At 35.3% G+C, this 13,445-nt stretch overlaps 1 protein-coding gene across 2 annotated transcripts in view; it reads right to left on the bottom strand.

The window, feature by feature from the left end:
• Window positions 1-13,445, bottom strand: part of ACOX1 (acyl-CoA oxidase 1) — a 207,211-nt gene that overhangs the window by 68,842 nt on the left and 124,924 nt on the right. For both annotated transcript variants that reach the window (XM_089089661.1, XM_089089660.1), the window contains exon 4: window positions 4,132-4,300. In XM_089089661.1, coding sequence (XP_088945787.1) covers window positions 4,132-4,300 — 169 coding nt within the window. The remainder of the gene's footprint in view (window positions 1-4,131; window positions 4,301-13,445) is intronic.

The following is a 13,445-nucleotide window of genomic DNA, read 5'->3' as shown; positions in this document are numbered from 1 at the left end:
ATCTATAGTAACTAAAATAAATTATTTCTAAAAGAGAATAAATTTTTCCACCAAAAACTGCATTTTCGATGTCTTTTCACACTGCAGTCTTTCAAACATAATTACTTTAAAGATCCGGGTTGCAGCGGTAGCTAGCAACCTAGTAAGACACGATCACCTCCAATGTTAAGAAATATAAAACCCCCCAACTCCTAAAAAAAGAGTCAGCTCAAAACAAAAAGTACACCATTAGAACCGCCTTGTTCGAATCCTCTATAAAGGAAACTTACCGCCCTTTGGCTTGAATAATTTCATGTTAAAGATTGATGTTATAATAAAGAAAAACCTCTTGCCTATACTAAATTTTATTGGCCACTTAACTATTGTATAGGTTAGTAAAGTTTATCCGGGTTGCAGCGGTAGCTAGCAACCTAGTAAGAGACGATCACGTCCAATGTTAAGAAATATAAAAACCCATAACTCCTAAAATAAGTCAGATCAAAGAAAAAAGTATACCACTATCCGGGTTACAGCGGTAGCTAGCAACCTAGTAAGATACGATCACGTCCAATGTTAAGAAATATAATATCCGGGTTGCATCCGGGTTGCAGCGGTAGCTAGCAACCTAGTAAGAGACGATCACGTCCAATGTTAAGAAATATAAAAACCCCTAACTCCTGAGAAAAGAGTCAGATCAAAACAAAAATTACACCATTAGAACCACCTTGTCCAAAACCTCTATTAAGGAAACTTATCACTCTTTGGCTTGAATAACAAAGAAAATATATTGGCTTGAAAATCAAGAAAATTTACTTTAACCACGTTATTCTCCACAAACGGTTTGCTAGTTTTACATGAAAGAACGAACCTTAGCCCATAGTAGCAGAAATAAGAATATCTAGGTTGCAGCGGTAGCTAGCAACCTATTACATAATCCGGGTTTAAGTGGTAGCTAGCAACCTAGTAAGAAACGCCAAATTGAAAGATGATCATTAGAAGAACAAACTATTGCATATATTGGGCTTAGTAAGCTGCCTGATTCTTCGAGGTTCATCTCTTACTATTCCAAAGAAGAAAAGGTCGTAGGCTTTTTACTGTTTGTAATAATACATTAAAAGATAACCATATGTGACGTAATAAGTGAATTCAATATTTATACACGTTCATCTTTCGACAAGTATTGCATTAAACAACGAGCTATATCCGGGTTGCAGCGGTAGCTAGTTTACAGTTAAGAACGAAACTTAGCCCATAGTAATAGAAATAAGAATATTTAGGTTGCAGCGGTATACAATAAAGAACAAAATCTAACCTATACTAACTGAATTTGAATATAATTTATAGCTTAATTTTGTCTCATCAAGAGGGGCAGAAGGGCTGCAATTTTAAGGTAATAAAATTACATTCAAGGAAACTTTTGAATGGCAAACCCAATTCTATTACTATTATTTTTTATTATTTTGTTTTTATCTCAGGATTAGCCTTTATTTAGGGTTAATAATTGCTCAAACATTAGACGTTGTGGGGGGGTAGGGCTAGGTATTAATAAAAAAAATCCAATACCCTAATTTGATTAGAATATCTATTCCGTAAAATTTCATTCACTTACTTAACAACTTTCCTAGACCGTAAAAAGATCAAAGATTGTAGTTGAACCCCTCACTCAAGCACGGACGCCCGCCAAAAAGATTGCAGGGGGTAGGGCACCAGAATAGCATGGTGAGGGGAGTAGGAGGAGGAAAATACATTTGAAGATAAAAGGTGATATGCACAATAAGATTCTCAAGGAAAAAATAAAAGTAATTATTTTTACATACCAGATGAAGCAAAAGTCCAAAAAATTTTTAAATTGTGAAGATTCCTGGCAAAAAGATTTTTGTGTGTTTAATCGGTACTTATGGATTATACTGCCAACACTCAAGAAGTGAAGTTAGGTTAATCCAAATGAAAAATACTAAAACATGATGAAAACATAATATTCGAGAAACAAATTTGGGCTATATATTTTCACATTAAGAGGGGGGGGGGGTAACCTGACCAAAACTAACCTAACCCCCACCCTAATTGATGCGCAAATATACAGCCCAAATTATATAATTCCAATGTATTCTATGACCCGCCACTTGTTTTCCAATGGGCGTAAGGTAATTGTTTCTTAATACAGACAGATAAAACCGGTTTGTTCTCGAGTTTTACACAGCGTAAACTTGAGTGTTGGCGGTATAATACATAAGTACCCTTTAATCTATCACGCATTCAATTATTATCTATTTAATATTAATATTTTACGCCCAAAACCTAGAGTAAAAAAAATAAGACTCAAACTACGTATGATCTTAAATGGTCCATTTAACTTCTGAGTAAAATGACGGTTATATTTTGAAAGAGCATAAAAAAAGGTTTTGAGTGGTATGTTCATCTAATTTACTGCTCGATAAGGAAAATATATCCAAATTTATCACGAAATCCCCTCCCCCTTTTTCTGCATAGTTACCATGCTTTCCCTTTCTCATTTTAGAATAATTTTTCAATCTAACTCCCTTATATTTTCAGGCCCTTGAGAATTAAACAGAATAGCAAAAGAAAACATAATTTAAACTCACGGTCCAGCTGTCCAAAAAAAAAACCTCTGCATGGATGCTCAGAATTACACTGAACGCGAACATGTTCAAATGAAATTCTTTATCACGAGTCAAAAGAGCATTTTCAATGAAATGGTAAAATCATATAAACATTATGATTCGGGGATAGTGGAAGCACTGGTATTTTCAGAGAAAATCTGCCAACAAATCTTATCAGGCCATGAAAAGTGGCAAGTAGCATTACTACTATGCTACCCCACTTTTTGCACGGCAGGATGAGAACTTATCTTACATCAAATCTAAGAAATTTAGACTTCTGAAAGCAAAAGAAACAAAATGCATTGATTAATTAACGTTTTTTAAATGCTTAATTTTTTAGATATGACGTGTGTTCGTTTCACCAGAAAATTAAAACAATTTTAAATTAACAAAACATAAGTTTCTTCTCTTTCTTTTGACTATAGTATTTCTGAAGTGTGCTATAGTTATTACTTCGTCTAAGAGTGGGCCACGGAATGATCAACTCAGTTTTCAATCAATATGCTAGTTGTCCGTACAGAGAACTTTTTAGGGGAAATAATTTCTCGTCTAATTGCTTCTCTTGGTTCTGAAGATTATTTCAAGATGCTTAATTTGGTTTTCGTGTGAAGTATTCAATGGAACATTTTCACAAAATTTAGTATAAGAGGCATAGGCTCTCTTGATTTGATTATTATTTTTCTGGTAGATTAATCTCTCTTGATTCGTCTTTCATTTATTCCTCAATGCTCAGTTCTAGGGCTAGACCGTTTCTAAATAATTTTAACGATCCAATTTTCACGGATACAAAACAGAAACACACATATTAGCCGTCTATGTCACATCAAATCTTTCCTAGATTACAATAATTGTTAAACCTCTTTAAATGATTTTGTCTATTTCGCTGATGGTAACTTACTAAGTACCATCTCGATTAATAGAGTCTGAGGTCTGCTCAAATTTAGTGGACCTTTCTAAAAGAAATTAATATGTTTTATGTCAACTAACTTGCTCTTAGCGTATAGATATACACACACACGTACACATTATGTCCGAAATTCGTGAATGTCAACATTCACCGGTGAATGTTCGAAGTACCTTTTATTCTCCTTGGATTTAGTCAGTGTTGCCAGTCAAGTTTTTCAGTTTAATGCAAGGTTTGATGATGACAGATTGGGTTAGATTAGGCTAGGTTAAGCTAGGGTAAGTTATATTTTTAACCCTTTTCTGATATTTATAGCCAAATTTAACTTAATCTAATCTAACCTAAATTAACATAACCTAACCTAACTTTAACTTTTACTATCATAGCTTGCGTAAGACTGAAAAAGCTGATTCGCAAAGCTAATTGAACCCAAGCCGAGAAAAAGGAATTTTGGACATCCACAAGTGAATTTTGACATTAACCAGATTTTGGACATTCACGGTAACATATATATTTTACCAATTTTTACACTTATTGTTTCTATAATACAATTGTGTTATAATGCAGCATGGTTATACTAAAATGCTCATATGTAAAATGAATATGCTACCCAAATTTGGCTTTCACCTGAGCGTAAGTTCCAACTATCTCGCAGTTCCAAGCCTTTGAGAGCCATTGCATCTGTTGCTCTGGTGTTCCCTGGTTCATGATCGTCGGCACGAACATTACGAAATGAACTGCTAAAGGATTTCCCTCTTTCAATACAGCTGAACCAACACCAGCACCCATTAAGTACCTGTAAATGAACAGTTTCCAAGATAAATTTAAGGGAAAACAACCAAACAACTGTAATTAAAGAGCAAGATCATGCTAACCAGCTGGTAAAGATTCACACTTGTCTAGCAAAAACCGAAGCTTACAAATAAGAATTAGAGGATAAAAATAGTTAAAATATACTGCTTATCCACTAGATTCTGAATATATAGCATTTGAATTATAATACTTACTCTTCGTTGTAAAATTCAAGCAATTTGAAAAAAAATTAGAAAACTACTAGAAAATTGGATCAGATTTCAATAGAAATTGGGCGTGCAAATTTTAGCCCTTTTTCTCAAAAACTAAAATATTATACTTTTCGTACTTATTTCTTTATTAAAAATTATTCTCTCCTTTTATTGTCAAAAAAAAAAAATACAGGTAAATGTTTAGCAAGCCATTCTCTTTTTAGATTCCGATCAAACATAGGATAAATCCCTACTGCTAACAAAATAAACACCACAAATTTAGCGAGTATACTAAAGAAAAACAAAAACTTCCTAGAATATTTTATTTTTCCATCAGGAATAAGAAGAAAGTATGTAATATGTTCAAAATAGTTAGAACAACTATACAACTAACAAGTAAATACTGATGACCAATATGGGTAAGCAAAAAGCTTGTAAACAAAAACTTATGTCCTGGCTACCTCATTCGGCAGCCTCAAAAATTAAAGACTGATAAATAAAGCAACCTCTTGATCTCACGAATTTTTATATCAAGAACTTTAATATAAAGTTTTAAACAGTATAAATGAAATTAGTGCCACACGATATCACGAATATCATAGCAATTCCAAAAATCCAATGACTCCTAAAGCGAATTTCTGAACGGAACGGGAAACGTCACGATACCATGCGAATTTCTGAACTCAGTCTATAAATATAACTCTACCATGGTAGCTTACCATGGCAGCTTAACTTCGGATTCACATGTGGACAAATCCCAAGTGTCCCAAATTCGAATTTGTCAACAAATAATGTAAATATTCATTTTAAGATCGAAAAGAGAACCTTTCATTATAATAGGAGTGTTTTGTAGAAGTCGTACAAAATAAGCAATGTAAAAAAATAAGCAATGTCTTGTAAATAATTTTCTAAAATACTTTATTTTCTACATTAAAAACATCCTAAAGCGCTTTATGTTTCTATTATACGCTGTTTTTCATTTTCATTAAATTAAAAAAAAGAGATTTTTCAACTGAAAGTAAAGGGCAACATTAAAACTTAAAACGAATAGAAATTATTACGTATAAGATAAGATAAAATTGTATTCATTATTAATACATATACAACAATATACTGTGCTAGTCCCCCCAAAGGCTCTTTGGCCTGTAATTAGGGGAGTATATACGGATTACAAACTCGGAAAACAATAGCCGATTACTTACTGAGATAAAAAAAAAGATTATACGATTATAGACTTACGATAAAAAGGTGAAACAGAACAAATATCAAGAACAGCTTCTTTAATAGACTCATAAAAAGTATCAAATAAATTACCAAAATCAGAATCACTCTCAAAATTACCCCAAGAAATTTCTGCCATTCTTGACATAAGAAGCGTCATTTCCACTTCACCAAATCTAAAAGGCCTCTTACCAGACTCACCAATCCACTCAATACCGTAGTCAGTTTTTCAAAACAGTATCTAGAGTAAACAGGGAAATGATCAGAAATGTCACTCACTAAAACATAATTTTGGATCAAGGTAGCCGTACAGATAATACCGTCAGTCAGAGATGATCTACTCTCTGATATGCGAGATGGGATACATACAGAAGGTAAAGTATCTGCGGCGAGCACGGACGACAGAAAATCCAAAAATACAGAAGACCTTATATCCATCAAATTTATATTAAAGTCTCCCATAATAATTAGTAACGAAGAAAAAAAAACAAAAAAAAACGGTGTGTTCTCGAATTTTACAAAGCGTAAACTTGAGTGAGTGGAGCATAATACGCAAGGACCAAAATTCCTTACCCCTGCGGAAATTAAAAAAAACAAATCTCAAATAAAATTCTCAAATTTTGAAAACCTTATTTTCCACGTGGGGGTATTTTTCGAGGGGGTATTTTCTGGGGGGGGGGGGGTATTTTTCATGGGGGTATCTTCCGGGGGAAGGGGTATTCACCGGGGGTTAAACGCCGGCCACCGATCGTATCGACCCAGTGGTCCTAGAATATCGTGAGACGGCTCATTTGAACGGAAATTAAAAGTTCTAGTGTCTTTTTTCAGTGACCTAAAAGATTGGAGGGCAACTAGGCCCCCTCCCCCGCTCATTTTTTTCCAAAGTTGTTCTATGAAAATTTGAGATCGCCATTTTGTTCATCATAGATAAAAGGCACAATAACTATGCCTTTGGATGTGACCTGACCCCCACAGCCCTAGGGAAAAGGTCTTTAAGTTATAAAACTTTCCCGTTGTTTATGCATAGTGTTTGTTACTGGGAAGTATGTATACATTTTTGAGTGGGGAAGGGACACATTTTCTGCTCGGGGGTTTTCCACGGGAGATTTTTCCATGGGGAGGGAAGTTTCGACGGGGTAAACTTGTCAGTGGAATTATACACTGGGGAAGTTTGCCAGAATTCATATACAAAATTTTTCTTATATGTCTTGCTTTCTCTTTTCCGTCTCAATTTTACGCGTGAATTTGTTAAGGGTAATTTCCCAGGGTAAACTTTCACCGGAACTGAATTGTCTAGAGGACATATCCGTGGGGAGGGGGATTTCTCCGTGGAGGCGGGGCCAGATTTCCAGATACCTCGAATTATTTTCAAAGCAAAGATTGAATTAGCAAAAAGTGGAATATTTTTGTCAGAATCGCTAACAAAAAAGCGCCGTGAAGTTTTGAATCGGCAAGAGATTGCTTCGGTAAATTTCATGTGTGAACTGACCACGGACAAATTTGGCCAGTTCACCTGGTCAATCAATGATACGAAAGATTCGATCATTCGCAGATTGTGCTTAGATATGTTGTTTTTTGTTGTCTTTTCTTTGTTTTTCTAGTTTTTTTTTGCATGCATATTTTATGATTTAATGCCATGTCTAAAATGTATTGTCTTTTTTTACTGGCAAATTAGGAACGCCCCCAGTTGAAAGTCTCGCATAAACCAACAACATCAGGTGGTCATCAGAAACAATCTGTTTTAGATGGTCAATTGAAGAACAAAGGCCCTGAATATTCAACTGGAGCACTGAAAAATATTCATCCCGTTTGACAGCCTCACTTACATTAGAAACATATTTACTCGTCACTGAGGGGTTCATTGTAGTCAAATATCTATTAACAATTAATACGCCCAATAGAATTATCAATTGGACCTACAACATCTAACGGGTTATTTTCAAGCTCAAAAAGTCGTCCTTCAACTGGGGGCGTTCCTAATTTGCCAGTAAAAAAAGACAATACATTTATTGTCAGTATCTGATAGTTTAGCCTTAACTTGACGGGAAAACTCAGCTGTAAGATTCGCTTGTGTGCGATTTAATTCATCGTGGGTAAAATCTATTTTTGCAGGATTAGGCTAGGCGCCAGTAAATCTTCTGCAATAACGCTCGCTGGGTTTAATGCTAGATAAGCAGGTGATGACGATTTATAAATGTCTGGAAACGAATTCAATTCAGTAAATGCTTTACTAACATCGTTTTCCGTTCTTTTGCGAGCACTAGGGTAATCCGAAAATAATTTCAAAGTATACTCTGGCCCTTGGTGCTCAGAATGGTCGCAGTAGCAAAAAACTGTGTATCTCTAAAATCTTTAAGCACCAGTTTTTGACTGCAAAACAATTGCCGGCAAAGGGGGGAAGCTTTTGAAACTAGCGAGAACAATATCAAAAGGCTTGAATTTTGACATGAGCGTAGCGATGAAAATAAATAATTACTTGTAATTGAGTGGGCCAAGTAATCCAGTAATTTACAAATAATTGTAAGTAGTCCAAGTATTTCAATGCACGACTCAGATGATAATAGTGCTGAGTACTAACTCAAAGCCACAATCCATAAATAATCCTTAAGCCGTAATCATATAAATTTATCTAAAAAGTTTCAATTATAATTTCAAAAGTGATGCAATGCGAGTCAATTACTCCCGCAGACCAAAGTCAGTGGCCAAAGGTTTTACAAGCAATCCAAGAATTTCATTCTAGATGTTGTTTGTTTGAACGAAATGAAATATAACGCGAAGGGGATTTCCCCCTCCTCAACACCTCGCTCTTTACGCTAAACTTTTTAGTACTTTAAAAAAGCTTCTTATTGTTAGAATTAAACGACCCTTGTGTTTCAGGAGTCGTTCTTAAAGAATTGGGACAAAATCATAATTCAGTGCAAAGAACGAGGTCTTGGGGAGGGGGAATCCCCTTCATATACGTAATAATTTCTGTTCATTTTAAGTTTTAATGTTGTTCCTTACTTTAGGTTGAAAAAAACCCTTTTTATTTTATTTCTGATCATTTTCTGAATAATGCCAAGAAATCCGCACCTCCACGGAAAAATCCCCCTCCCCACGGATATGTCCTCTAGACAATTCAGTTCCGGTGAAAGTTTACCCTGCGAAATTACCCTTAACAAATTCACGCGTAAAATTGAGACGGAAAAGAGAAAGCAAGACATATAAGAACAATTTTGTATATGAATTCTGGCAAACTTCCCCAGTGTATAATTCCCCTGACAAGTTTACCCCGTCGAAACTTCCCTCCCCATGGAAAAATCTCCCGTGGAAAACCCCCGAGCAGAAAATGTGTCCCTTCCCCACTCAAAAATGTATACATACTTCCCAGTAACAAACACTATGCATAAACAACGGGCAAGTTTTATAACTTAAAGACCTTTTCCCTAGGGCTCTGGGGGTCAGTTCACATCCAAAGGCATAGTTATTGTGCCTTTTAACTATGATGAACAAAATGGCTATCTCGAATTTTCATAGAACGACTTTGGGAAAAAATGAGCGGGGGAGGGGGCCTAGTTGCCCTCCAATCTTTTAGGTCACTGAAAAAAGACACTAGAACTTTTAATTTCCGTTCAAATGAGCCGTCTCACGATATTCTAGGACCACTGGGTCGATACGATCGGTGGCCGGCGTTTAACCCCCGGTGAATACCCCTTCCCCGGAAGATACCCCCATGAAAAATACCCCCCCCCAGAAAATACCCCCTCGAAAAATACCCCCACGTGGAAAATAAGGCTTTCCAAATTTGAGAATTTTATTTGAGCTTTTTTTTTTATTTCCGTAGGGGTAAGGAATTTTGGTACTTGTGTATTATGCGCCACTCACTCAAGTTTACGCTTTGTAAAATTCTAGAACACACCGTTTTTTTTTTTTAGTTTCTTCGTTACTTTAGAAATAAAATTTGAACTATAGATTTGCACATTAGGGGGGGGGGTAAGGATAGCGGGTCTGCATGCAAAATGTGTTTGGTACAAGTATTCTGCATATCAGATAGATAGACAAATAAGTGTATTTTAAAGCCAAATATACGGCCATGAACATAGCAGAATAACAAAAATGAATATAGTGAATGGGGGGTGTTTAACCCCCAGAAAAGGCCCCCTCCGAAAAAATACCCCCCCCCCCCGTGGAAAATACCCTCGCGGAAAATACCCCCCCCCCCCCTGTGAAAAATAAGGTTTCTAAATTTGAAACTTTTATTTGAGTTGTTTTTTTTTGTTTCGTTGAAAAGTGCTAAGGAAAGGGAAAAAGAGGAATTTACACACCAGAAGTATCTTAAAAATTTATAAAAAAAAACAAAAATCCATTTGTGTTGAAAAGACTTCCATATAAACTTCTGCAATTTTTGGCAGTAGCGGGTGCCAAATTAAAAGAAATTGGAGAAGAAAAAAATTTAGGCAAACAATTATCAAAATTAAACTAAAACATATGGTACCAAAAAGTTTAAGAAGGTTTGGCTATCCTTTGAAAGGATAGTTGGCTTTGGAAACCAACACATTTTAAATTGCTTAAGTTTTTACGGACACAATTCTACGAGTTTATTTTTCTTATCTTCAAAGTGTAAAACTACCACAAATCACCATTAACAAATAAATGAAACCCAAAACTAACAGAAATTACAATAGATAGCCTAGTCAAACTCAAAACGAGCAAAAAATAAAAGGATTATGGCTGACAAAACCCATGTCTTCTTCAGACCAGATAATAATTTGCACTTTACTTTTTAAAAAATAACCGTTTATTGTCAGTTTGATATACATATTTTGATATCTATTCCTTATAGTCTAAATACTTGTAATAATGAAAACATTTAAAATGTATTTTGTTTTCAGTAAAGTGCAAATTACTTTCTGGTCTTGAAGAGGCGTGGGGGTTGTCAGCCCTACTCATGCTAATTGTTGCTATTTTGAGTTTGAATAGGTTATTTATTGTTATTTCTGTTCGTTTTGGGTTCAATTCATTTATTTATGGTGATTTATTGTAGTTTTAGGCTTGGAAAATTATTTGAATTTATTTCTACTCATTTTTGGCTTAACGAGGCCATGGGCACAGCAAGGGGGGGGGGCAAGGGGGGCCACGGCCCCACTTGGAAATTTGGGACTATATAGTAATTATAAGGAAACCAAAGGAAAAAAGCAGAATAGAGAAAAACCATTGAAAAAATGTTTGTCGTCCCATTGTTGGCTGCCTACCAATAGATTGTGACCCATAATAAGGAAAATATAAGTTCTAATTTGTGACTGAGTGACCCCTAACAAGTCTTCCACAAAATTTTTTTTTAATATGATTTGATTGGAGCGAAAAAAAAAAAACAACAAAAAAAAAAAAATAAAATCTTAATATTAATGAATGGCAAGTAAATAACGATCCTTTTCAATAGGAGCAGTATAAGAGCCTAACTACTGAAAAGATTAAGTCAGAGGATCATGTTTGTCTGGTGATCTTGAATATGTATATGTTTCCTAGTAAATAGTGTACTTATTAGAAGACAGAGAAGTTTGTACAATAATATGAAACACTAGGAAAACAACTAAATAAGGGGTAATTTCGGTATAAATATGCCGTAAACTTTTGATTGCATTGCAAGATTTGATTGCATTTTGATTTGATTGCATTTTGAATGAGTAGAGTAGTACCTTCCATTTCTAGAAGATTATCTTCCTTCCTGTGCTATTTGGGGAGATTACGTTCCATGGCACCTTTCCAGAGCATGTACTTATGGATTTGCATACTTTATGTTCCTTCCAATGTTATTCTATGGTACCTCTACACCTGATTAAAAACAAGCTTTGAAACTACATGCTATTTGCTTGCCTTTCCTTGGTACCTTTCCAAACGAGCGGGGATTCCCCACTGGTTCCTACACATTGCAAAAAAGTGAGCAGTATGAGCGGGGATTCCCCACACAACTTTGTTTCAACTCCATATTTTTCAACCAGACTGGTTTTTGAGGCAACACCTTTTTTTTTTTTAGGGCCAATCAGAAAAAGATGGAGTTAAGGGATGATTTACTCCTCTCTCTATCCCACTCAATGTGTTTTTGTTGATAGCTCGGTTTTAATATGGCGGTGAGAGTGTCAACACATGAAAAAAATGTTCAATACATGCCAGCTATGTATGTAGGCGCTGGGCAGCTGGTCATCATGTGAGAATTGCACAATAATTGATAAGCATGCCGAAAAGTGTAGATTGTGCCTGCTATATAAATTGCATAGGGGATATGTTGTACAAATTAAAGGTTGTAATTCCTGTCATGAAGAGGTGTGTGACTCTCATCCTAGAGGGCACCTATGCTCCGATTGCCACTATGATAAATGTAATCAGTGGGAGAATATATATCTCGGCATGATTGAAAAGAGTCCTAACCGCGACTTTGGTTTACTGCTACAAAATTGGTATTGTCACTGTTTTACATTGTTTTAGGAAGAGGAACCGGATCAACATTTCAACTGCTAGAAAAAAGAAAGAAAACGGTTTCTGAATCATTGTTGTGAAAACAACTAGTACTAATACTATAAACCTAATGGTTTTTATTTAACTTGGACAGAATGTGATTCACCACTTGAGGACACTGTTTTTGAAATTGCTTAAAATAAGCCAATTGAAACTTGTGAATTCTATAGAATGAATCAGAATAGTATCATTGATTATACAAAGAGATATGATAAGAGTGAAGTTACACTCTATTGTAGAAAATGTGACCCTGACATTGCAGTACATCAGGATCAGTATACTGTGAATTCGCATGATCTACATACATTAGTTGTTATCGCCAAATACCTAGTAGAAAATGAAATCTAAAGAGCAGAAAAATTGTTTTTATCATGTTCATACAGTTTCAATTTATTAATAAAAAATTTCACATACATTTTTAGAACATTTTATTCGTAGGGCACTAAAATCAATATTAAACACGCTTTTAAGTATATTTTCCACTAGAAAGTCGTTCAATCGAGGTAAGTCAACGTAGATGTCGAGAAACTGTTTGTAGGTATAGCCACGACATCTGAACATTAAAAAGAGCAGTGCATGAAAGCCACATGTCTTAGTCGTTAAATCCTGTACTCTTCGTTGATTTTGAATAATAGTTTTCCCACTGCTTTCAATAAAGGTGCTGATGTGTGGAGTGCAGAATTTATTTGATAGACCCAAAGGAAGAAAAAATTAAATATTCTTCGCTGTTTGAAAGATGCATAGCCAATGGCCTGTCTTCGAAGTTGAAGAACTGCTATTAACAATTATTAGGGTATTGTTAATACTTGGAATTTTTTCAATGAAGTCCGACGGTATGCAATAGGACTTGTACTGGGACATGTATAGATCCATACTAAATACGTTGATTATTTGGTTTGTGTTCATGGTGCTAGGTCTAGTAGAACTCTGCCGTCGGGTGTGATTTCCCAATAGGTTTCAAATTGACTCAATGATATTAGCGTGATACTCTCAGTCAAAGCTTCGGCAAATGTACACTCTAAACGTACATTCCCTGTTCGCACTATGCTCATATCCTGAGTCCCCCAGAAGTCCAAAACAATTACCCCATGATTTTTTAAAAACATTGAATCGGTTATTCCATTTTCAAATAGTTGAGAGTCATGATCTAGGGATTGCATGGTCAACTCGTACAGAGTTCTATAGGGTTTTTTTTGTAAATTGATAGAGTGTACAGTGGAATAC

Source organism: Artemia sp. Qi Xiang Cuo, chromosome 5 (genome assembly GCF_049724085.1).
Source record: "Artemia sp. Qi Xiang Cuo chromosome 5, ASM4972408v1, whole genome shotgun sequence".
NCBI lineage: Eukaryota > Metazoa > Arthropoda > Branchiopoda > Anostraca > Artemiidae > Artemia > Artemia sp. Qi Xiang Cuo.
Note: the sequence above shows the minus strand (reverse complement) of the source record. Positions and strands in the feature narration are given on the sequence as shown.